We start from the raw sequence: 25,982 nt of genomic DNA, 5'->3' as shown, positions 1-25,982 counted from the left end.
ACTCACTAAGTTGCTGGTTACTCTGGTTGGTAATTTTGTTAGACCACTGTTTTGTATGTGAGTAATGGATACTGTGATGTCCTGTGTATAGAGTACTCATTAATTTGCTGGTTACTCTGTTTGGTAACTATTGTGTGTTTCTGGGAAAAGGGGAGTTTGAGCTAGCTGCCCTTGGGCATACATTTCCCGTAGAAAGAACTGTCTATAAACACTAGTTAGACCTGAGCGGACCACCCACTGTATTTTTGTATGGTAGCAGTAGCCTAGCGGTTCTTGAGGCAGGCAAGATCAGTTTAGGGGTGTTTTACACTATTGTTTCATTTCTTGGGTCCTGCTCAGCCCTTTTTCCCAAACCGTTACCGTGTGTTCAGAAATAAACCATTTGTGTTTGACGGTAGTTCATGGTTGTTGTGTCATATTTGTTCTCACTGTTCCATGCCACACTTATAATTTACATGAATTATGTTACGGGTCTCATGTCCATCACCCTAGACGTTCAAAGCCACGGGGTTCGTAACACAGACGGTAGGGTATATTTCCATTTAAACAGACGGTATGGTATATTTCCATTTAAACAGACGGTAGGGTATATTTCCAGTCATTTAAACAGACGGTATGGTATATTTCCATTTAAACAGACGGTAGGGTATATTTCCATTTAAACAGACGGTAGGGTATATTTCCATTTAAACAGACGGTAGGGTATATTTCCAGTCATTTAAACAGACGGTAGGGTATATTTCCATTTAAACAGACGGTAGGGTATATTTCCATTTAAACAGATGGTAGGGTATATTTCCAGTCATTTAAACAGACGGTAGAGTATATTTCCAGTCATTTAAACAGACGGTAGGGTATATTTCCATTTAAACAGACGGTAGGGTATATTTCCAGTCATTTAAACAGACGGTAGAGTATATTTCCATTTAAACAGACGGTAGGGTATATTTCCATTTAAACAGACGGTAGGGTATATTTCCATTTAAACAGACGGTAGGGTATATTTCCATTTAAACAGACGGTAGGGTATATTTCCAGTCATTTAAACAGACGGTATGGTATATTTCCATTTAAACAGACGGTATGGTATATTTCCATTTAAACAGACGGTAGGGTATATTTCCATTTAAACAGACGGTAGGGTATATTTCCATTTAAACAGACGGTAGGGTATATTTCCAGTCATTTAAACAGACGGTAGGGTATATTTCCATTTAAACAGACGGTAGGGTATATTTCCATTTAAACAGACGGTAGGGTATATTTCCAGTCATTTAAACAGACGGTAGAGTATATTTCCAGTCATTTAAACAGACGGTAGGGTATATTTCCATTTAAACAGACGGTAGGGTATATTTCCATTTAAACAGACGGTAGGGTATATTTCCAGTCATTTAAACAGACGGTATGGTATATTTCCAGTCATTTAAACAGACGGTAGGGTATATTTCCAGTCATTTAAACAGACGGTAGGGTATATTTCCATTTAAACAGACGGTAGGGTATATTTCCATTTAAACAGACGGTAGGGTATATTTCCATTTAAACAGACGGTAGGGTATATTTCCATTTAAACAGACGGTAGGGTATATTTCCAGTCATTTAAACAGACGGTAGGGTATATTTCCATTTAAACAGACGGTAGGGTATATTTCCATTTAAACAGACGGTAGGGTATATTTCCAGTCATTTAAACAGACGGTAGGGTATATTTCCATTTAAACAGACGGTAGGGTATATTTCCATTTAAACAGACGGTAGGGTATATTTCCATTTAAACAGACGGTAGGGTATATTTCCAGTCATTTAAACAGACGGTAGGGTATATTTCCAGTCATTTAAACAGACGGTAGGGTATATTTCCATTTAAACAGACGGTAGGGTATATTTCCATTTAAACAGACGGTAGGGTATATTTCCATTTAAACAGACGGTAGGGTATATTTCCATTTAAACAGACGGTATGGTATATTTCCAGTCATTTAAACAGACGGTAGGGTATATTTCCATTTAAACAGACGGTAGGGTATATTTCCATTTAAACAGACGGTAGGGTATATTTCCATTTAAACAGACGGTATGGTATATTTCCAGTCATTTAAACAGACGGTAGGGTATATTTCCAGTCATTTAAACAGACGGTATGGTATATTTCCAGTCATTTAAACAGACGGTAGGGTATATTTCCAGTCATTTAAACAGACGGTAGGGTATATTTCCATTTAAACAGACGGTAGGGGTATATTTCCAGTCATTTAAACAGACGGTAGGGTATATTTCCAGTCATTTAAACAGACGGTAGGGGTATATTTCCAGTCATTTAAACAGACGGTAGGGTATATTTCCAGTCATTTAAACAGACGGTAGGGTATATTTCCATTTAAACAGACGGTAGGGTATATTTCCATTTAAACAGACGGTAGGGTATATTTCCAGTCATTTAAACAGACGGTAGGGTATATTTCCAGTCATTTAAACAGACGGTAGGGTATATTTCCATTTAAACAGACGGTAGGGTATATTTCCATTTAAACAGACGGTAGGGTATATTTCCATTTAAACAGACGGTAGGGTATATTTCCATTTAAACAGACGGTAGGGTATATTTCCATTTAAACAGACGGTAGGGTATATTTCCAGTCATTTAAACAGACGGTAGGGTATATTTCCAGTCATTTAAACAGACGGTAGGGTATATTTCCATTTAAACAGACGGTAGAGTATATTTCCAGTCATTTAAACAGACGGTAGGGTATATTTCCAGTCATTTAAACAGACGGTAGGGTATATTTCCAGTCATTTAAACAGACGGTAGGGTATATTTCCATTTAAACAGACGGTAGGGTATATTTCCATTTAAACAGACGGTAGGGTATATTTCCATTTAAACAGACGGTAGGGTATATTTCCAGTCATTTAAACAGACGGTAGGGTATATTTCCATTTAAACAGACGGTAGGGTATATTTCCAGTCATTTAAACAGACGGTAGGGTATATTTCCATTTAAACAGACGGTAGGGTATATTTCCATTTAAACAGACGGTAGGGTATATTTCCATTTAAACAGACGGTAGGGTATATTTCCAGTCATTTAAACAGACGGTAGGGTATATTTCCAGTCATTTAAACAGACGGTAGGGTATATTTCCAGTCATTTAAACAGACGGTAGGGTATATTTCCAGTCATTTAAACAGACGGTAGGGTATATTTCCATTTAAACAGACGGTAGGGTATATTTCCATTTAAACAGACGGTAGGGTATATTTCCATTTAAACAGACGGTAGGGTATATTTCCATTTAAACAGACGGTAGGGTATATTTCCAGTCATTTAAACAGACGGTAGGGTATATTTCCATTTAAACAGACGGTAGGGTATATTTCCAGTCATTTAAACAGACGGTAGGGTATATTTCCAGTCATTTAAACAGACGGTAGGGGTATATTTCCAGTCATTTAAACAGACGGTATGGTATATTTCCATTTAAACAGACGGTAGGGTATATTTCCAGTCATTTAAACAGACGGTAGGGTATATTTCCAGTCATTTAAACAGACGGTAGGGTATATTTCCAGTCATTTAAACAGACGGTATGGTATATTTCCAGTCATTTAAACAGACGGTAGGGTATATTTCCAGTCATTTAAACAGACGGTAGGGTATATTTCCAGTCATTTAAACAGACGGTATGGTATATTTCCATTTAAACAGACGGTAGGGTATATTTCCAGTCATTTAAACAGACGGTAGGGTATATTTCCAGTCATTTAAACAGACGGTAGGGTATATTTCCAGTCATTTAAACAGACGGTAGGGTATATTTCCATTTAAACAGGCTGTTCATCAGTGAACACAAATAAACAATATTTACTTCCAAAACAACTTTATTTAAATATGCTTTTTAATTTTTTTAAATTAGAAATCTGAAAAGCTTTACAAACCCATGCTGCATCACTGAGCCTGGTCTTCCTAACAGAACTCTATCTTTAAGCAGTAGACCATTTAGGTAGCTGGTTCCCCAGGATGACCCGTCTGTCCACTCCAGTCTCTGAGATGGCTGCCAGCCGGACCACGCCTCCACTGGACCCATCCCTCTCCATAGCCAGGGACAGGGCTGTGGGAGGAATAATACATTTTTCATTTACATTTTAGTCATTTAGCAGACGCTCTTATCCAGAGCGACTTACAGTTAGTGAGTGCATACATCTTTTTTTATTTTTTCATACTGGCCCCCCGTGGGAATCGAACCCACAACCCTGGCGTTGCAAACGCCATGCTCTACCAACTGAGCTACATCCCTGCTGACCATTCCCTCCCCTACCCTGGACGACGCTGGGCCAATTGTGCGCCGCCCCATGGGTCTCCCGGTCACGGCCAGCTACGACAGAGCCTGGATTCGAACCAGGATCTCTGGTGGCACAGCTAGCACTGCGATGCAGTGCCTTAGACCACTGCGCCACTCGGGAGATAAAAATACAGTTTACATAATATAATACAGCTAATATAATAATAGTTAATATAATCATACAGTGAATATAATATAATAATAATAGTTAATATAATAATACAGTGAATATAATATAATAATACAGTTAAAATAATAATACAGTGAATATGCAAACTGGAAACCACATATCCTGAAGCCGCATTTATTGTAGCTGGGGATTTTAACAAAGCAAATTTGAGGAAAACGCTACCGAAGTTCTATCAACACACTGACTGTAGTACTCGCTCTGAGAAAAACACTAGATCACTGCTACTCGCCTTTTTCGAGACGCCTACAAGGCCCTCCCCCGCCCTCCCTTCGGCAAATCAGATCACGACTCCATTTTGCTCCTCCCTTCCTATAGGCAGAAACTCAAACAGGAAGTACCCGTGCTAAGGTCTATTCAACACTGGTCTGACCAATCGGAATCCATGCTTCAAGATTGTTTTGATCACGCTGACTGGGATATGTTCCTGGTAGCCTCAGAGAATAACATTGACGTTTACACGGACACGGTGACTGAGTTAATCAGGAAGTGTATAGGGGATGTTGTTCCCACAGCGATTATTAAAACCTTCCCAAACCAGAAACCGTGGATAGATGGCAGCATTCGCGCAAAACTGAAAGCGCGAACCACCGCATTTAACCATGGCAAGGTGACTGGGAATATGGCAGAATACAAACAGTGTAGTTATTCCCTCCGTAAGGCAATCAAACAGGCAAAACATCAGTACAGAGACAAAGTAGAGTCGCAATTCATCGGCTCAGACACAAGTTGTATGTGGCAGGGTCTACAGACAATCACGGATTACAAAGGGAAAACCAGCCATGTCGCGGACACCAACGTCTTGCTTCCAGACAAGCTAAACACTTTGTTCACCCGCTTTGACGATAACACAATGCCACAGACGCGGCCCGCTCCCAAGGACTGTGGGCTCTCGTTCTCCGTGGCCGACTTGAGTAAGACATTTAAGCATGTTAACCCTCGCAAGGCTGTTGGCCCAGACGGCATCCCTAGCCGCGTCCTCAGAGCACACGCAGACCAGCTGGCTGGAGTGTTTACGGACATATTCAATCTCTCCCTTTCCCAGTCTGCTGTCCCCACTTGCTTCAAGATGTCCACCATTGTTCCTGTACCCAAGAAAGCAAAGGTAACTGAACTAAATGACTATCGCAGCGTATCACTCACTTCTGTAATCATGAAGTGCTTTGAGAGGCTAGTTAAGGATCATATCACCTCTACCTTACCTGACACACTAAACCCACTTCAATTTGCTTACCACCCCAATAGATCCACAGACGATGCAATCGCCATCGCACTGCACACTGCCCTATCCCATCTGGACAAGAGGAATACCTATGTAAGAATGCTGTTCATTGACTATAGCTCAGCCTTCAACACCATAGTACCCTCCAAGCTCATCATTAAGCTTGGGGCCCTGGGTCTGAACCCCGCCCTGTGCAACTGGGTCCTGGACTTCCTGACGGGCCGCCCCCAGGTGGTGAAGGTAGGAAACAACACCTCCACTTCGCTGATCCTCAACACAGGGGCCCCACAAGGGTGTGTGCTCAGCCCCCTCCTGTACTCCCTGTTCACCCATGACTGCGTGGCCACGCATCATCAAGTTGGCAGACGACACAACAGTAGTAGGCCTGATTACCAACAATGACGAGACCGCCTACAGGGAGGAGGTGAGGGCTCTGGGAGTGTGGTGCCAGGAAAATAACCTCTCCCTAAACGTCAACAAAACAAAGGAGCTGATCGTGGACTTCAGGAAACAGCAGAGGGAGCACGCCCCTATCCACATCGACGGGACCGCAGTGGAGAAGGTAGAAAGCTTCAAGTTCCTCGGCATACACATCACTGACAATCTGAAATGGTCCACCCACGCAGACAGTGTGGTGAAGAAGGCGCAACAGCGCCTCTTCAAACTCAGGAAGCTGAAGAAATTCGGCTTGGCACCTAAGACCTTCAGAAACTTTTACAGATGCACAATTGAGAACATCCTGTCGGGCTGTATCACCGCCTGGTACGGCAACTGCACCGCCAGCAATCAAAGGGCTCTCCAGAGGGTGGTGCGGTCAGCCCAAAACATCACCGGGGGCAAACTACCTGCCCTCCAGGACACCTACAGCACCCGATGTCACAGGAAGGCCAAAAAGATCATCAAGGACATCAACCACCCGAGCCATGGCCTGTTCACCCCGCTATCATCCAGAAGGCGAGGTCAGTACAGGTGCATCAAAGCTGGGACAGAGAGACTGAAAAACATCTCCTATCTCAAGGCCATCAGACTGTTAAATAGCCATCACTAGCAGGCTAACACCCAGATACTTAACCCTGCACCTTAGAGGCTGCTGCCCTATATACAGTGCCTTGCAAAAGTATTCATCCCCCTTGGAGTTTTTCCTATTTTGTTGCATTACAACCTGTAATTTAAATGGATTTTTATTTGGATTTCATGTAATTGACATACACAAAATAGTCCAAATTGGTGAAGTGAAATTCAAAAAATAACTTGTTTCAAAAAATTCAAAAAAAGTAATAACGGAAAAGTGGTGCGTGCATATGTATTCACCCCCTTTGCTATGAAGCCCCTAAATAAGATCTGGTGCAACCAATTACCTTCAGAAGTCACATAATTAGTTAAATAAAGTCCACCTGTGTGCAATCTAAGTGTCACATGATCTCAGTATATATACACCTGTTCTGAAAGGCCCCCAGAGTCTGCAACACCACTAAGCAAGGGGCACCACCAAGCAAGCGGCACCATGAAGACCAAGGAGCTCTCCAAACAGGTCAGGGACAAAGTTGTGGAGAAGTACAGATCAGGGTTGGGTTACAAAAAAATATCCCAAACTTTGAACATCCCACGGAGCACCATTAAAACCATTATTAAAAAATGAAAAGAATATGGCACCATAACAAACCTGCCAAGAGAGGGCCGCCCACCAAAGCTCACGGACCAGGCAAGGAGGGCATTAATCAGAGGCAACAAAGAGACCAAAGATAACCCTGAAGGAGCTGCAAAGCTCCACAGCGGAGATTGGAGTATCTGTCCATAGGACCACTTTAAGCCGTACACTCTACAGAGCTGGGCTTTACAGAAGAGTGGCCAGAAAAAAAGCCATTGCTTAAAGAAAGAAATAAGCAAACACCTTTGGTGTTCGCCAAAAGGCATGTGGGAGACTCCCCAAACATATGGAAGAAGGTACTCTGGTCAGATGAGAGGGGAACCTGTTTCAGTCTTCCAGAGATTTGAGACTGGGACGGAGGTTCACCTTCCAGCAGGACAATGACCCTAAGCATACTGCTAAAGCAACACTCGAGTGGTTTAAGGGGAAACATTTAAATGTCTTGGAATGGCCTAGTCAAAGCCCAGACCTCAATCCAATTGAGAATCTGTGGTATGACTTAAAGATTGCTGTACACCAGTGGAACCCATCCAGCTTGAAGGAGCTGGAGCAGTTTTGCCTTGAAGAATGGGCAAAAATCCCAGTGGCTATGTGTACCAAGCTTATAGAGACATACCCCAAGAGACTTGCAGCTGTAATTGCTGCAAAAGGTGGCTCTACAAAGTATTGACTTTGGGGGGGTGAATAGTTATGTACGCTCAAGGTTTCAATTTTTTTGTCTTATTTCTTGTTTGTTTCACAACAAAAAATATTTTGCATCTTCAAAGTGGTAGGCATGTTGTGTAAATCAAATTATACAAACCCAAAAAAATCCATTTTAATTCCAGGTTGCAAGGCAACTAAATTGGAAAAATGCCAAGGGGGGTGAATACTTTCGCAAGCCACTGTACATAGACATGGAATCACTGGCCACTTTAATACCGCTTTACTCATCTCATACAGTTGAAGTCGGAAGTTTACATACACCTTAGCCAAATACATTTAAACTCAGTTTTTCACAATTCCTGACATTTAATCCTAATAAAAATTCCCTGTCTTAGGTCAGTTAGGATCACCACTTTATTTTAAGAATGTGAAATGTCAGAATAATACTAGAGAGAATGATTTATTTCAGCTTTTATTTATTTCACCTCATTCCAAGTGGGTCAGAAGTTTACATACACTCGATTAGTATTTAGTAGCATTGCCTTTAAATTGTTTAACTTGGGTCAAACGTTTCGGGTAGCCTTCCACAAGCTTTCCACAATAAGTTGGGTGAATTTTGGCCCATTCCTCCTGACAGAGCTGGTGTAACTGAGTCAGGTTTGTAGGCCTCCTTGCTCGCACACGCCTTTTCATTTTCTATAGGATTGAGGTCAGGGCTTTGTGATGGCCACTCCAATACCTTGACTTTGTTGTCCTTAAGCCATTTTGCCACAACTTTGGAAGTATGCTTGGGGTCATTGTCCAATTGGAAAACCCATTTTCGACCAAGCTTTAACCTCCTGACTGATGTCTTGAGATGTTGCTTCAATATATACACATACTTTTCCTTCCTCATGATGCCATCTATTTTGTGAAGTGCACCAGTCCCTCCTGCAGCAAAGCACCCCCACAGCATGATGCTGCCACCCCCGGGCTTCACGGTTGGGATGGTGTTCGTCGCCTTGCAAGCTCCCCCCTTTTTCTTCCAAACATAACGATGGTCATTATGGCCAAACAGTTCTATTTTTGTTTAATCAGACCAGAGGACATTTCTCCAAAAAGTACGATCTTTGTCCCCATGTGCAGTTGCAAACCGTAGTCTGGCTTTTTTTATGGCGGTTTTGGAGCAGTGGCTTCTTCCTTGCTGAGCGGCCTTTAAGGTTATGTCGATATAGGACACGTTTTACTGTGGATATAGATACTTTTGTACCTGTTTCCTCCAGCATCTTCACAAGGTCCTTTGCTGTTGTTCTGGGATTGATTTGCACCAAAGGACGTTCATCTCTAGGAGACAGAACGCGTCTCCTTCCTAAGCGGTATGACGGCTGCGTGGTCCCATGGTGTTTATACTTGCATACTATTGTTTGTACAGATGAACGTGGTACCTTCAGGCGTTTGGATATTGTTCCCAAGGATGAACCAGACTTGTGGAGGTCTACAATTTCTCTTCTGAGGTCTTGGCTGATTTCTTTTGATTTTCCCATGATGTCAAGCAAAGAGGCACTGAGTTTGAAGGTAGGCCTTGAAATACATCCACAGGTACACCTCCAATTGACTCAAATGATGTCAATTAGCCTATCAGAAGCTTCTAAAGCCATGACATCATTTTCTGGAATTTTCCAAGCTATTTAAAGGCACAGTCAACTTAGTGTATGTAAACTTCTGACCCACTGGATTTGTGATACAGTGAATTATAAGTGAAATAATCTGTCTGTAAACAATTGTTGGAAAAATTACTTGTCATGCACAAAGTAGATGTCCTAACCGACTTGCCAAAACTATAGTTTGTTAACAAGACATTTGTGGAGTGGTTGAAAAATGAGTTCCACAGATCTGACTTCCCATTTCCCTCCTGAGCAACCAGGAAACATTCGCCCGTTTCAAGTTTATTTTTCAAATCCTCCGCATCCATTTTGCTGTCACGTGTGTTACAGTGTTCTGAGTTTGTTATAACCAATTTATTGATGTGATTATGATAGGCTGTAGGTCAGGCCCTATTGGTCACATGCATGTGATGCGGAAAGAGAGCAAGGGTTGAGGGAATAGGGAATGTTTTTCCTAAACAAATGAAGGATTTCAGTAACATAACTTTTCAGTCAGAGAAACAAGTAAAGCCGTGTGTACACGACATGATTGATCCCAGACAATTTTGAGATCGGAGACAAAATCCCCATGTCGTTTCCTTCTCGGGGCGCGCGGCCGTAATGTGAGCGGGTCAAAGACGCAATCTGAGGGCTACCAATCTCGTCTTTGAGCAGTCCCAGACGTCCCGATATTTAACAGGTTTGATTTTATGGGCACAAAATCTGCAGTGCTCTTGTAGGGTGAGATGTGCAACCACAAGTTTTGAGAACGGTGATCAGCAATAGCCAATGAGAGCTCGCCAGAGATGAAGCCAGTGAGATGATGACGTTGTTTCATACAGAATGTGTAGACTCTCCAGCAGGAGCCATGACTACTAGCATGCGTTTGTGCTTGCCTTTAACCAAAGCGTATGCGTTTGTGCTTGCCTTTAACCAACGCCAAAAAGTCAAATCGTTACAGCTCTGAAGTTCACAAGCAATGTTATTCAATTCAAAATGTTGGCTAGATATTCCAGCTCTGTATGTCAAGCGTGAATGTCCGTTTATGAGGCTGCTTTAAGCCACAGCTCGTAGCTACGTTTAAATGGAATCCCATCATTGTTTTGGCGAGACAGCATGGTATGGACAATTCTCACGACCAAGTCAAGAACCTTAGAGGTGTAGTGTGTGACCCCCTGTCTCCTTAGAGGTGTAGTGTGTGACCCCCTGTCTGTTTAGTGGTGTAGTGTGTGACCCCCTGTCTGTTTAGTGGTGTAGTGTGTGACCCCCTGTCTCCTTAGAGGTGTAGTGTGTGACCCCCTGTCTCCTTAGAGGTGTAGTGTGTGACCCCCTGCCTGTTTAGTGGTTTAGTGTGTGACCCCCTGTCTCCTTAGAGGTGTAGTGTGTGACCCCCTGTCTGTTTAGTGGTGTAGTGTGTGACCCCCTGTCTGTTTAGAGGTGTAGTGTGTGACCCCCTGTCTCCTTAGAGGTGTAGTGTGTGACCCCCTGTCTCCTTAGAGGTGTAGTGTGTGACCCCCTGTCTCCTTAGTGGTGTAGTGTGTGACCCCCTGTCTCCTTAGAGGTGTAGTGTGTGACCCCCTGTCTGTTTAGAGGTGTAGTGTGTGACCCCCTGTCTGTTTAGAGGTGTAGTGTGTGACCCCCTGTCTCCTTAGAGGTGTAGTGTGTGACCCCCTGTCTCCTTAGAGGTGTAGTGTGTGACCCCCTGTCTCCTTAGAGGTGTAGTGTGTGACCCCCTGTCTCCTTAGAGGTGTAGTGTGTGACCCCCTGTCTCCTTAGAGGTGTAGTGTGTGACCCCCTGTCTGTTTAGAGGTGTAGTGTGTGACCCCCTGTCTCCTTAGAGGTGTAGTGTGTGACCCCCTGTCTGTTTAGAGGTGTAGTGTGTGACCCCCTGTCTGTTTAGAGGTGTAGTGTGTGACCCCCTGTCTGTTTAGAGTTGTAGTGTGTGACCCCCTGTCTGTTTAGAGGTGTAGTGTGTGACTCCCTGTCTCCTTAGAGGTGTAGTGTGTGACCCCCTGTCTGTTTAGAGGTGTAGTGTGTGACCCCCTGTCTGTTTAGAGGTGTAGTGTGACCCCCTGTCTCCTTAGAGGTGTAGTGTGACCCCCTGTCTCCTTAGAGGTGTAGTGTGACCCCCTGTCTCCTTAGAGGTGTAGTGTGTGACCCCCTGTCTGTTTAGTGGTGTAGTGTGTGACCCCCTGTCCTGTTTAGAGGTGTAGTGTGTGACCCCCTGTCTGTTTAGTGGTGTAGTGTGTGACCCCCTGTCTGTTTAGTGGTGTAGTGTGTGACCCCCTGTCTGTTTAGTGGTGTAGTGTGTGACCCCTGTCTCCTTAGAGGTGTAGTGTGTGACCCCCTGTCTGTTTAGTGGTGTAGTGTGTGACCCCCTGTCCTGTTTAGAGGTGTAGTGTGTGACCCCCTGTCTCCTTAGAGGTGTAGTGTGTGACCCCCTGTCTCCTTAGAGGTGTAGTGTGTGACCCCCTGTCTCCTTAGTGGTGTAGTGTGTGACCCCCTGTCTCCTTAGAGGTGTAGTGTGTGACCCCCTGTCTCCTTAGAGGTGTAGTGTGACCCCCTGTCTCCTTAGAGGTGTAGTGTGACCCCCTGTCTCCTTAGAGGTGTAGTGTGTGACCCCCTGTCTGTTTAGTGGTGTAGTGTGTGACCCCCTGTCTCCTTAGAGGTGTAGTGTGTGACCCCCTGTCTGTTTAGAGGTGTAGTGTGTGACCCCCTGTCTCCTTAGAGGTGTAGTGTGTGACCCCCTGTCTGTTTAGAGGTGTAGTGTGTGACCCCCTGTCTCCTTAGAGGTGTAGTGTGTGACCCCCTGTCTCCTTAGAGGTGTAGTGTGTGACCCCCTGTCTCCTTAGAGGTGTAGTGTGACCCCCTGTCTCCTTAGAGGTGTAGTGTGTGACCCCCTGTCTCCTTAGAGGTGTAGTGTGTGACCCCCTGTCTGTTTAGAGGTGTAGTGTGTGACCCCCTGTCTCCTTAGAGGTGTAGTGTGTGACCCCCTGTCTCCTTAGAGGTGTAGTGTGTGACCCCCTGTCTGTTTAGTGGTGTAGTGTGTGACCCCCTGTCTCCTTAGAGGTGTAGTGTGTGACCCCCTGTCTCCTTAGAGGTGTAGTGTGTGACTCCCTGTCTCCTTAGAGGTGTAGTGTGTGACCCCCTGTCTGTTTAGAGGTGTAGTGTGTGACCCCCTGTCTGTTTAGTGGTGTAGTGTGTGACCCCCTGTCTGTTTAGTGGTGTAGTGTGTGACCCCCTGTCTATTTAGTGGTGTAGTGTGTGACCCCCTGTCTCCTTAGAGGTGTAGTGTGTGACCCCCTGTCTGTTTAGAGGTGTAGTGTGTGACCCCCTGTCTGTTTAGTGGTGTAGTGTGTGACCCCCTGTCTCCTTAGAGGTGTAGTGTGTGACCCCCTGTCTCCTTAGAGGTGTAGTGTGTGACCCCCTGTCTCCTTAGAGGTGTAGTGTGTGACCCCCTGTCTCCTTAGAGGTGTAGTGTGTGACCCCCTGTCTCCTTAGAGGTGTAGTGTGTGACCCCCTGTCTGTTTAGAGGTGTAGTGTGTGACCCCCTGTCTGTTTAGTGGTGTAGTGTGTGACCCCTGTCTCCTTAGAGGTGTAGTGTGTGACCCCCTGTCTCCTTAGAGGTGTAGTGTGTGACCCCCTGTCTCCTTAGAGGTGTAGTGTGTGACCCCCTGTCTCCTTAGAGGTGTAGTGTGTGACCCCCTGTCTCCTTAGAGGTGTAGTGTGTGACCCCCTGTCTCCTTAGAGGTGTAGTGTGTGACCCCCTGTCTCCTTAGAGGTGTAGTGTGTGACCCCCTGTCTCCTTAGAGGTGTAGTGTGACCCCCTGTCTCCTTAGAGGTGTAGTGTGTGACCCCCTGTCTCCTTAGAGGTGTAGTGTGTGACCCCCTGTCTCCTTAGAGGTGTAGTGTGTGACCCCCTGTCTGTTTAGAGGTGTAGTGTGTGACCCCCTGTCTGTTTAGTGGTGTAGTGTGTGACCCCCTGTCTCCTTAGAGGTGTAGTGTGTGACCCCCTGTCTGTTTAGAGGTGTAGTGTGTGACCCCCTGTCTGTTTAGTGGTGTAGTGTGTGACCCCCTGTCTCCTTAGAGGTGTAGTGTGTGACCCCTGTCTCCTTAGAGGTGTAGTGTGTGACCCCCTGTCTCCTTAGAGGTGTAGTGTGTGACCCCCTGCCTCCTTAGAGGTGTAGTGTGTGACCCCCTGTCTGTTTAGAGGTGTAGTGTGTGACCCCCTGTCTGTTTAGTGGTGTAGTGTGTGACCCCCTGACTCCTTAGAGGTGTAGTGTGTGACCCCCTGTCTCCTTAGAGGTGTAGTGTGTGACCCCCTGTCTGTTTAGAGGTGTAGTGTGTGACCCCCTGTCTGTTTAGAGGTGTAGTGTGTGACCCCCTGTCTGTTTAGAGGTGTAGTGTGTGACCCCCTGTCTGTTTAGAGGTGTAGTGTGTGACCCCCTGTCTGTTTAGAGGTGTAGTGTGTGACCCCCTGTCTGTTTAGAGGTGTAGTGTGTGACCCCCTGTCTGTTTAGAGGTGTAGTGTGTGACCCCCTGTCTCCTTAGAGGTGTAGTGTGTGACCCCCTGTCTCCTTAGAGGTGTAGTGTGTGACCCCCTGTCTGTTTAGTGGTGTAGTGTGTGACCCCCTGCCTCCTTAGAGGTGTAGTGTGTGACACCCTGTCTCCTTAGAGGTGTAGTGTGTGACCCCCTGTCTCCTTAGAGGTGTAGTGTGTGACCCCCTGTCTCCTTAGAGGTGTAGTGTGTGACCCCCTGTCTCCTTAGAGGTGTAGTGTGTGACCCCCTGTCTCCTTAGAGGTGTAGTGTGTGACCCCTTGTCTCCTTAGAGGTGTAGTGTGTGACCCCCTGTCTCCTTAGAGGTGTAGTGTGTGACCCCCTGTCTGTTTAGTGGTGTAGTGTGTGACCCCCTGTCTGTTTAGAGGTGTAGTGTGTGACCCCCTGTCCTGTTTAGAGGTGTAGTGTGTGACCCCCTGTCTGTTTAGAGGTGTAGTGTGTGACCCCCTGTCTCCTTAGAGGTGTAGTGTGTGACCCCCTGTCTCCTTAGAGGTGTAGTGTGTGACCCCCTGTCTCCTTAGAGGTGTAGTGTGTGACCCCCTGTCTGTTTAGAGGTGTAGTGTGTGACCCCCTGTCTGTTTAGTGGTGTAGTGTGTGACCCCCTGTCTCCTTAGAGGTGTAGTGTGTGACCCCCTGTCTGTTTAGAGGTGTAGTGTGTGACCCCCTGTCTGTTTAGTGGTGTAGTGTGTGACCCCTGTCTCCTTAGAGGTGTAGTGTGTGACCCCTGTCTCCTTAGAGGTGTAGTGTGTGACCCCCTGTCTCCTTAGAGGTGTAGTGTGTGACCCCCTGTCTCCTTAGAGGTGTAGTGTGTGACCCCCTGTCTGTTTAGAGGTGTAGTGTGTGACCCCCTGTCTGTTTAGAGGTGTAGTGTGTGACCCCCTGTCTCCTTAGAGGTGTAGTGTGTGACCCCCTGTCTCCTTAGAGGTGTAGTGTGTGACCCCCTGTCTGTTTAGTGGTGTAGTGTGTGACCCCCTGTCTCCTTAGAGGTGTAGTGTGTGACCCCCTGTCTCCTTAGAGGTGTAGTGTGTGACCCCCTGTCTGTTTAGAGGTGTAGTGTGTGACCCCCTGTCTGTTTAGTGGTGTAGTGTGTGACCCCCTGACTCCTTAGAGGTGTAGTGTGTGACCCCCTGTCTCCTTAGAGGTGTAGTGTGTGACCCCCTGTCTCCTTAGAGGTGTAGTGTGTGACCCCCTGTCTGTTTAGTGGTGTAGTGTGTGACCCCTGTCTCCTTAGAGGTGTAGTGTGTGACCCCCTGTCTCCTTAGAGGTGTAGTGTGTGACCCCCTGTCTGTTTAGAGGTGTAGTGTGTGACCCCCTGTCTGTTTAGAGGTGTAGTGTGTGACCCCCTGTCTGTTTAGAGGTGTAGTGTGTGACCCCCTGTCTGTTTAGAGGTGTAGTGTGTGACCCCCTGTCTGTTTAGAGGTGTAGTGTGTGACCCCCTGTCTGTTTAGAGGTGTAGTGTGTGACCCCCTGTCTGTTTAGAGGTGTAGTGTGTGACCCCCTGTCTGTTTAGAGGTGTAGTGTGTGACCCCCTGTCTGTTTAGAGGTGTAGTGTGTGACCCCCTGTCTGTTTAGAGGTGTAGTGTGTGACCCCCTGTCTCCTTAGAGGTGTAGTGTGTGACCCCCTGTCTCCTTAGAGGTGTAGTGTGTGACCCCCTGTCTCCTTAGAGGTGTAGTGTGTGACCCCTGTCTCCTTAGAGGTGTAGTGTGTGACCCCCTGTCTGTTTAGAGGTGTAGTGTGTGACCCCCTGTCTGTTTAGTGGTGTAGTGTGTGACCCCCTGTCTCCTTAGAGGTGTAGTGTGTGACCCCCTGTCTGTTTAGAGGTGTAGTGTGTGACCCCCTGTCTGTTTAGTGGTGTAGTGTGTGACCCCCTGTCTCCCTTAGAGGTGTAGTGTGTGACCCCCTGTCTGTTTAGAGGTGTAGTGTGTGACCCCCTGTCTGTTTAGAGGTGTAGTGTGTGACCCCCTGTCTCCTTAGAGGTGTAGTGTGTGACCCCCTGTCTCCTTAGAGGTGTAGTGTGTGACCCCCTGTCTGTTTAGAGGTGTAGTGTGTGACCCCCTGTCTGTTTAGTGGTGTAGTGTGTGACCCCCTGTCTCCTTAGAGGTGTAGTGTGTGACCCCCTGTCTCCTTAGACGTGTAGTGTGTGACCCCCTGTCTCCTTAGAGGTGTAGTGTGTGACCCCCTGTCTCCTTAGACGTGTAGTGTGTGACCCCCTGTCTCCTTAGAGGTGTAGTGTGTGACTCCCTGTCTCCTTAGAGGTGTAGTGTGTGACCCCCTGTCTCCTTAGAGGTGTAGTGTGTGACCCCCTGTCTGTTTAGTGGTGTAGTGTGTGACCCCCTGTCTGTTTAGAGGTGTAGTGTGTGACCCCCTGTCTGTTTAGTGGTGTAGTGTGTGACCCCCTGTCTCCTTAGAGGTGTAGTGTGTGACCCCCTGTCTGTTTAGTGGTGTAGTGTGTGACCCCCTGTCTGTGTCACATCCTTTTTAGTGTGCTCACCACTACCCTTTAATGTGAGAGGCTCAGCCATGTAGTGCCCACCCGACTTAAGAAAGTAGAAATGGCTGTAATTATGTTGCAGCTTCAGCACCAGGGACAGCGTGGTAAACTCTGTTGCTCTGCTGCCTGCTCGCTGCTGCAGGAAGGAGAGACAGCGTGGTAAACTCTGTTGCTCTGCTGCCTGCTCACTGCAGCAGGAAGGAGAGACAGCGTGGTAAACTCTGTTGCTCTGCTGCCTGCTCACTGCAGCAGGAAGGAGAGACAGCGTGGTAAACTATGTTGCTCTGCTGCCTGCTCACTGCAGCAGGAAGGAGAGACAGCGTGGTAAACTCTGTTGCTCTGCTGCCTGCTCACTGCAGCAGGAAGGAGAGACAGCGTGGTAAACTCTGTTGCTCTGCTGCCTGCTCACTGCAGCAGGAAGGAGAGACAGCGTGGTAAACTCTGTTGCTCTGCTGCCTGCTCACTGCAGCAGGAAGGAGGGACAACGTGTGCCAGTCTCACTGCTGCCGTTTGTTTTTGTTAACAGTGGATCTGAGCCCAGCCGTCAGGCTCCCTCGAGTCAATTGTGTGTCTTAACTATTTCATCAAACAGTTTAAAGCATCATACAAGCTCAGGGCACATAGTTGATTTGATTCAAACACATAGGGTGTGTCTATACACATTTTTAATTAAGAACAGACGACCAAGATTCGTTCTGTCGAGGAGAGCCTACCTCCAGATACCAGGAGAAGACCCTGGTCCTTGGTCATGTTGGGTTGGTAGTTGGAGTCCATGTAACCATAGATATAGGTGGATCCGGACCCCCCTACTGATAAAGGCTGTCTGACCAGCATGCCTCCTAGTGGAACAGTGTACACCTGGGGGAGAGGAGCGTTGACCTGGTGAAACAATACCTAACCCATACCTCCTACTGGAACAGAGGAAAGAGAGAGAGAGGAGCGTTGACCTGGTGAAACAATACCTAACCCATACCTCCTACTGGAAGAGAGGAAAGAGAGAGAGAGCAGCGTTGACCTGGTGAAACAATACCTAACCCATACCTCCTACTGGAAGAGAGGAAAGAGAGAGAGAGCAGCGTTGACCTGGTGAAACAATCCCTAACCCATACCTCCTACTGGAACAGAGGAAAGAGAGAGAGAGGAGCGTTGACCTGGTGAAACAATACCTAACCCATACCTCCTACTGGAACAGAGGAAAGAGAGAAAGAGGAGCGTTGACCTGGTGAAACAATACCTAACCCATACCTCCTACTGGAACAGAGGAAAGAGAGAGAGAGGAGCGTTGACCTGGTGAAACAATACCTAACCCATACCTCCTACTGGAAGAGAGGAAAGAGAGAGAGAGCAGCGTTGACCTGGTGAAACAATACCTAACCCATACCTCCTACTGGAAGAGAGGAAAGAGAGAGAGAGCAGCGTTGACCTGGTGAAACAATCCCTAACCCATACCTCCTACTGGAACAGAGGAAAGAGAGAGAGAGGAGCGTTGACCTGGTGAAACAATACCTAACCCATACCTCCTACTGGAACAGAGGAAAGAGAGAGAGAGCAGCGTTGACCTGGTGAAACAATACCTAACCCATACCTCCTACTGGAACAGAGGAAAGAGAGAGAGAGGAGCGTTGACCTGGTGAAACAATACCTAACCCATACCTCCTACTGGAACAGAGGAAAGAGAGAGAGAGGAGCGTTGACCTGGTGAAACAATACCTAACCCATACCTCCTACTGGAACAGAGGAAAGAGAGAGAGAGGAGCGTTGACCTGGTGAAACAATACCTAACCCATACCTCCTACTGGAACAGAGGAAAGAGAGAGAGAGAGCGTTGACCTGGTGAAACAATACCTAACCCATACCTCCTACTGGAACAGAGGAAAGAGAGAGAGAGCAGCGTTGACCTGGTGAAACAATACCTAACCCATACCTCCTACTGGAACAGAGGAAAGAGAGAGAGAGGAGCGTTGACCTGGTGAAACAATACCTAACCCATACCTCCTACTGGAACAGAGGAAAGAGAGAGAGAGGAGCGTTGACCTGGTGAAACAATACCTAACCCAAACCCGGCTGTGATACGGCTCTGATCCGGCTGTGATCCGGCTGTGATACGGCTGTGATATGGCTGTGATCCGGCTGTGATCCGGCTGTGATATGGCTGTGATATGGCTGTGATCCGGCTGTGATCCGGCTGTGATATGGCTGTGATACGGCTGTGATCCGGCTGTGATACGGCTGTGATCCGGCTGTGATACGGCTGTGATACGGCTGTGGGTAACCGTGGGTAACCGTCTGCTAAATGACTCAACTATATAGTCTACCTGTGGAACCCCAGCTGGTAGGTCACAACATCAGCTATAGCCTGAACCAGACCGACAGCAGAACCAGACCGACAGCAGAACCAGACCGACAGCATCAGCTATAGCCTGTGTATCGGCAGCAGAAGATCCTGTCATGAATAGGAGTCAACTTGTCTGTCACTCGGTTGGCTATGTAGGCCCTGGAGAGAGAGAGAGAGACAGACAGACAGAGACAGAGACAGAGAGAGAGAGAGAGAGAGAGAGAGAGAGAGAGAGAGAGAGAGAGAGAGAGAGAGAGAGAGAGAGAGAGAGAGAGAGAGAGAGAGAGAGAGAGAGAGAGAGAGAGAGAGAGAGAGAGAGAGAGACTGGTTAACACACACACTAGGGCTGACAAAATGATTGTATAATCGTGTAACCAACAATTATGAGCAATAACCGTGAACTAAAAATAATAATCATAATGGTTTTAATACATTTACTTTAGGTGGGGGGGATTTAACTTTATTTTCATGTAGTTTACCAATAGAAGTTTCTAAAGTGGCTAAGTTGGTAGTCATTTTACGATCAGAACGGCATCGTTGGGTGGAGAAGCTTCATTTCCAAAACTTCCCAGCTGTTAAAACCATTAGTTTTCGAGACAGGGGTTTCATCAAAGCGGTGTTGTATTCTTAGGTATGACATAGTAATTTTTAAAGAATGCATTACAAGCTCAAAAAAAATAATCTAATAAAATGACAATTATCACTATAACTGTAGCCATTTGCAGGAAATTAATCGTTACCCAAAATTCCATAATGGTCACATCCCTAACACGCCCACATCTCACCCAGTAGTTGGTCACATCCCTAACACACCCACATCTCACCCAGTAGTTGGTCACATCCCTAACACACCCACATCACACCCAGTAGTTGGTCACATCCCTAACACACCCACATCTCACCCAGTAGTTGGTCACATCCCTAACACGCCCACATCTCACCCAGTAGTTGGTCACATCCCTAACACACCCACATCTCACCCAGTAGTTGTACGGGAGTCAGCACCGATCACCACACCTCCATCATACTCCACGGCCATAATGGTGGTCTGAGAGAGAGAGAGAGGAGGGAGGGAGAAGAGAGAGAGGAGGGAGGGAGAAGGGAGAGAGAGAGAGAAGGAGAGAGAAGAGGGAGGGAGAAGGAGAGAGAAGGAGAGAGAGAGGAGGGAGGGAGAAGAGAGAGAGCGGAGGGAGAGAGAGAGAGCGGAGGGAGAAGAGAGAGAGCGGAGGGAGAGAGAGAGAGCGGAGGGAGAAGAGAGAGAAGAGGGAGAGAGAGGAGGGAGGGAGAAGAGAGAGAGCGGAGGGAGAGAGAGAGAGCGGAGGGAGAAGAGAGAGAAGAGGGAGAGAGAGGAGGGAGGGAGAAGAGAGAGAGAGAGAGAAGGAGAGAGAAGAGAGAGAGAGAGGAGGGAGGGAGAAGAGAGAGAACGGAGGGAGAGAGAGAGAACGGAGGGGGAGAGAGAGAGAGAAAGAGGAGAGAGAGAGAAGAGGGAGAAAGAGGAGGGAGGGAGAAGGGAGAGAGAGAGAGGAGTGGGAGAGATGGAGGGACAGAGGAGGGAGAGAGAGGAGTGGGAGAGAAGGAGAGAGAGAGGGAGAGAGAGGGAGAGAGATGGAGGGACAGAGGAGGGAGAGAGAAGGACAGAAATGTTAGCTAAGGTGCTTTAATTTGGATTTTCACCTGAATGCACAGAACCATGTAAACACGTGCACGAGCTCGGAAAGTGTGCATGCATCTCGTGTACAGTGCATTCGGAAAGTATTCAGTCCCCTTGACCAAGTCTGAGCCCTGACCGGCACAATCAAATCAATTGCTGGTCGGACTCCCTCTAATCATTTGTGTGTCTTAATTATTTAATCAAACCGAGTGCTTAAAGCATCAGACAAGCTCAATGAATATAGTTGATTTGATTAAAACACATAGGATGTGTCTATATATGGAAAAATACACGCTTAAAAATGTTGACCAATCGATTGGTCGAAAGAACAGACGACTGACTCTTGATCGACTAATTTTTTATTTAGTTGGGGACAGCCCTAATGTAATTATACTTTCCTGTGGATATTTTGTCTCACATTACTAACGCCAAAAGGACCAACCACATGGACAACTGGTAAAGTACACTACCAGTCAAAAGGTTGGACACACCTCCTCATTCAAGGGTTTTTAGAATTGTAGAATAATAGTGAAGACATCAAAACTATGAAATAACACCATATGGAATCATGTAGTAACCAAAAAAGTGTTAAACAAATCAAAATATATTTTATATTTGACATTCTTCAAATAGCCACCCTTTGCCTTGATGACATCTTTGCACACTCTTGGCATTCTCTCAACCAGCTTCATGAGGTAGTCACCTGGAATGCACTTCAATTAACAGGTGTGCCTTGTTAAAAGTTAATTTGTGGAATTTATTTCCTTCTTAATGTGTTTGAACAAATCAGTTGTGTTGTGACAAGGTAGGGGGGTATACAGAAGATAGCCCTATTTGGTAAAAGACCAAGTCCATATTATGGCAAGAACAGCTCAAATAAGCAAAGAGAAATGACAGTCCATCATTACTTTAAGACATGAAGGTCAGTCAATACAGAACATTTCAAGAACTTTGAAAGTTTCTTCATGTGCAGTCGCAAAAACCATCAAGCGCTATGATGAAACTGGCTCTCATGAGGACCGCCACAGGAAAGGAAGACCCAGAGTTACCTCTGCTGCAGAGGATAAGTTCATTAGAGTTACCAGCCTCAGAAAATGCAGCCCAAATAAATGCTTCACAGAGTTCAAGTAACAGACACATCTCAACATCAACTGTTCAGAGGGGACTGTGTGAATCAGGCCTTCATGGTCGAATTGCTGCAAAGAAACCACTACTAAAGGACACCAATAAGAAGAAGAGACCTGCTTGGGCCATGAAACACGAGCAATGGACATTAGACTGGTGGAAAGTTAGTTAGTTAGCTGGTATAGAGGTTTTAATGGGTGTAGGGTTAGTTGGTAGAGAGGTTTTAATGGGTGTAAGGTTAGTTGGTATAGAGGTTTTAATGGGTGTAGGGTTAGTTGCTAGGGAGGTTTTAATGGGTGTAAGGTTAGTTGGTAGAGAGGTTTTAATGGGTGTAAGGTTAGTTGGTAGAGAGGTTTTAATGGGTGTAGGGTTAGTTGGTAGAGAGGTTTTAATGGGTGTAAGGTTAGTTGCTAGGGAGGTTTTAATGGGTGTAGGGTTAGTTGGTAGAGAGGTTTTAATGGGTGTACGGTTAGTTGGTATAGAGGTTTTAATGGGTGTAGGGTTAGTTGGTAGAGAGGTTTTAATGGGTGTAAGGTTAGTTGGTAGAGAGGTTTTAATGGGTGTAAGGTTAGTTGGTAGAGAGGTTTTAATGGGTGTAAGGTTAGTTGGTAGAGAGGTTTTAATGGGTGTAAGGTTAGTTGGTATAGTGGTGAGGTTTTAATGGGTGTAGGGTTAGTTGGTATAGTGGTGAGGTTTTAATGGGTGTAGGGTTAGTTGGTAGAGAGGTTTTAATGGGTGTAAGGTTAGTTGGTAGAGAGGTTTTAATGGGTGTAGGGTTAGTTGGTATAGAGGTTTTAATGGGTGTAGGGTAGTTGGTATAAAGGTTTTAATGGGTGTAGGGTTAGTTGGTATAGAGGTTTTAATGGGTGTAGGGTTAGTTGCTAGGGAGGTTTTAATGGGTGTAGGGTTAGTTGCTAGGGAGGTTTTAATGGGTGTAGGGTTAGTTGCTAGGGAGGTTTTAATAGGTGTAGGGCAATTTCCTTTTCCCTTCCATTTGTGTGACAAAGTGTAATGAATTCACACTCCAGAACAGTAGGCAGAAACACACAGATAGATGAACAGGGAAATAGATGAATAGGGAGGCTGTGACCGGCCTCATACTCCAGAACAGTAGATGGCGGTGTTTGCACCTTTTAGTTGGTTGCGATCCGCCAATCCAAATGTAAAGAAGTTTGCAGTTCAGTCACAGATAGAACAATGGGCCAGATATTTCACTGGATGTGAAGCATCCGCTTGGCGTTTCCACTCACTGGAGATGGAACGAGATGGATTTTGGCCGACATTCTGCACATTTTCTAATCGATGAAACATTTGATCTCAATACAGTTCTGTTCCCAAAACTAAAATATGTCATGAAAAGAGTGGACTAAGATTTGTAGACTTTATCCTTTGCAAAAGTTGCGCAAAGGCAAGTTTCATATTGTGCGCACAAAATAAATAGAGCGGTCTGGAGTTGAATGAATATTGGGTCTCATGAGGCGACTTGCATTGGGAGACGGTGACTCTGGCCTTGGCCAGTGGGAAGAGACGGTGACTCTGACCTTGGCCAGTGGGAAGAGACGGTGACTCTGGCCTTGGCCAGTGGGAAGAGACGGTGACTCTGGCCTTGGCCAGTGGGAAGAGACGGTGACTCTGGCCTTGGCCAGTGGGAAGAGACGGTGACTCTGGCCTTGGCCAGTGGGAAGAGACGGTGACTCTGGCCTTGGCCAGTGGGAAGAGACGGTGACTCTGGCCTTGGCCAGTGGGATGCACTGTTGAGCGCTACATCCAGAGGGGTTGGTGCTGAATGTACGGAGATTATGACAGCCGGTTAAATGGCGTCCCTTGACAAGGCAAGAACTAGATGTATGTCAGGAGAAGTGCAGTACTATCATAAGGAGAGTTATACTTGGAATACGGAGGAGGAATGGAGGGAAAAAAAAGGAGAGGCAGAGGAGGTCTAAGAGAGAGGGATGTAGAGGGTGAGAATTAGTCAGTTAAAAATGGCGGGGAAAAGGGAGATGTTTGTTAAAGAAGAACGGTAGAAAGTGTAAACAGAGTGAGCTGAAGACAGGAGGAGAAACGGAAGAGAATGAGGGTGAAGTATCGGAAGTGGTAGGTGTGGTGAAGTATCGGAGGTGGTAGGTATGGTGAAGTATCGGAGGTGGTAGGTGTGGTGAAGTATCGGAGGTGGAAGGTGTGGTGAAGTATCGGAGGTGGTAGGTGTGGTGAAGTATCGGGGGTGGTAGGTGTGGTGAAGTATCGGAGGTGGAAGGTGTGGTGAAGTATCGGAGGTGGTAGGTGTGGTGAAGTATCGGAGGTGGTAGGTATGGTGAAGTATCGGAGGTGGAAGGTGTGGTGAAGTATCGGAGGTGGTAGGTGTGGTGAAGTATCGGAGGTGGTAGGTGTGGTGAAGTATCGGAGGTGGTAGGTGTGGTGAAGTATCGGAGGTGGAAGGTGTGGTGAAGTATCGGAGGTGGTAGGTGTGGTGAAGTATCGGAGGTGGAAGGTGTGGTGAAGTATCGGAGGTGGTAGGTGTGGTGAAGTATCGGAGGTGGTAGGTGTGGTGAAGTATCGGAGGTGGAAGGTGTGGTGAAGTATCGGAGGTGGTAGGTGTGGTGAAGTATCGGAGGTGGTAGGTGTGGTGAAGTATCGGAGGTGGTAGGTGTGGTGAAGTATCGGAGGTGGTAGGTGTGGTGAAGTATCGGAGGTGGTAGGTGTGGTGAAGTATCGGAGGTGGTAGGTGTGGTGAAGTATCGGAGGTGGTAGGTGTGGTGAAGTATCGGAGGTGGTAGGTGTGGTGAAGTATCAGAGGTGGTAGGTGTGGTGAAGTATCGGAGGTGGAAGGTGTGGTGAAGTATCGGAGGTGGTAGGTGTGGTGAAGTATCGGAGGTGGTAGGTGTGGTGAAGTATCGGAGGTGGTAGGTGTGGTGAAGTATCGGAGGTGGTAGGTGTGGTGAAGTATCGGAGGTGGTAGGTGTGGTGAAGTATCGGAGGTGGTAGGTGTGGTGAAGTGCTCAGAGGTGGTAGGTGTGGTGAAGTATCGGAGGTGGTAGGTGTGGTGAAGTATCGGAGGTGGTAGGTGTGGTGAAGTATCGGAGGTGGAAGGTGTGGTGAAGTATCGGAGGTGGTAGGTGTGGTGAAGTATCGGAGGTGGAAGGTGTGGTGAAGTATCGGAGGTGGAAGGTGTGGTGAAGTATCGGAGGTGGTAGGTGTGGTGAAGTATCGGAGGTGGTAGGTGTGGTGAAGTATCGGAGGTGGTAGGTGTGGTGAAGTATCGGAGGTGGTAGGTGTGGTGAAGTATCGGAGGTGGTAGGTGTGGTGAAGTATCGGAGGTGGTAGGTGTGGTGGAGTATCGGAGGTGGTAGGTGTGGTGAAGTATCGGAGGTGGTAGGTGTGGTGAAGTATCGGAGGTGGTAGGTGTGGTGAAGTATCGGAGGTGGAAGGTGTGGTGAAGTATCGGAGGTGGTAGGTGTGGTGAAGTATCGGAGGTGGTAGGTGTGGTGAAGTATCGGAGGTGGTAGGTGTGGTGAAGTATCGGAGGTGGTAGGTGTGGTGAAGTGCTCGGAGGTGGTAGGTGTGGTGAGGCACTTAACCCTAATTGCTCCTGTAAGTCGCTCTGGATAAGAGCGTCTGCTAAATGACTACAAAAAAATAATAAAAATAAAAGTATCGGAGGTGGTAGGTGTGGTGAAGTATCGGAGGTGGTAGGTGTGGTGAAGTATCGGAGGTGGAAGGTGTGGTGAAGTATCGGAGGTGGTAGGTGTGGTGAAGTATCGGAGGTGGTAGGTGTGGTGAAGTATCGGAGGTGATAGGTGTGGTGAAGTATCGGAGGTGGTAGGTGTGGTGAAGTATCGGAGGTGGTAGGTGTGGTGAAGTATCGGAGGTGGTAGGTGTGGTGAAGTATCGGAGGTGGTAGGTGTGGTGAAGTATCGGAGGTGGTAGGTGTGGTGAAGTATCGGAGGTGGAAGGTGTGGTGAAGTATCGGAGGTGGTAGGTTTGGTGAAGTATCGGAGGTGGAAGGTGTGGTGAAGTATCGGAGGTGGTAGGTGTGGTGAAGTATCGGAGGTGGTAGGTGTGGTGAAGTATCGGAGGTGGTAGGTGTGGTGAAGTATCGGAGGTGGTAGGTGTGGTGAAGTATCAGAGGTGGTAGGTGTGGTGAAGTATCGGA

General features: G+C 46.8%; 1 protein-coding gene across 1 annotated transcript in view; it reads right to left on the bottom strand.

Moving 5' to 3' along the window:
• Positions 1-3,988: 3,988 nt before the first annotated feature.
• The window catches only part of LOC121554581 (proteasome subunit beta type-6-like), a 30,379-nt gene continuing 8,385 nt past the window's right edge, over positions 3,989-25,982 (bottom strand). The window contains exons 2-6 of the mRNA XM_045211809.1: positions 20,037-20,104; positions 19,142-19,215; positions 19,037-19,050; positions 17,435-17,579; positions 3,989-4,116 (exon numbers count right to left, since the gene is read on the bottom strand). Of these exons, the coding sequence (XP_045067744.1) occupies positions 3,989-4,116; positions 17,435-17,579; positions 19,037-19,050; positions 19,142-19,215; positions 20,037-20,104 (429 nt within the window). The remainder of the gene's footprint in view (positions 4,117-17,434; positions 17,580-19,036; positions 19,051-19,141; positions 19,216-20,036; positions 20,105-25,982) is intronic.

Source organism: Coregonus clupeaformis, chromosome 39 (assembly GCF_020615455.1).
Source record: "Coregonus clupeaformis isolate EN_2021a chromosome 39, ASM2061545v1, whole genome shotgun sequence".
NCBI lineage: Eukaryota > Metazoa > Chordata > Actinopteri > Salmoniformes > Salmonidae > Coregonus > Coregonus clupeaformis.
This window is presented reverse-complemented; position numbering and strand designations above follow the sequence as displayed.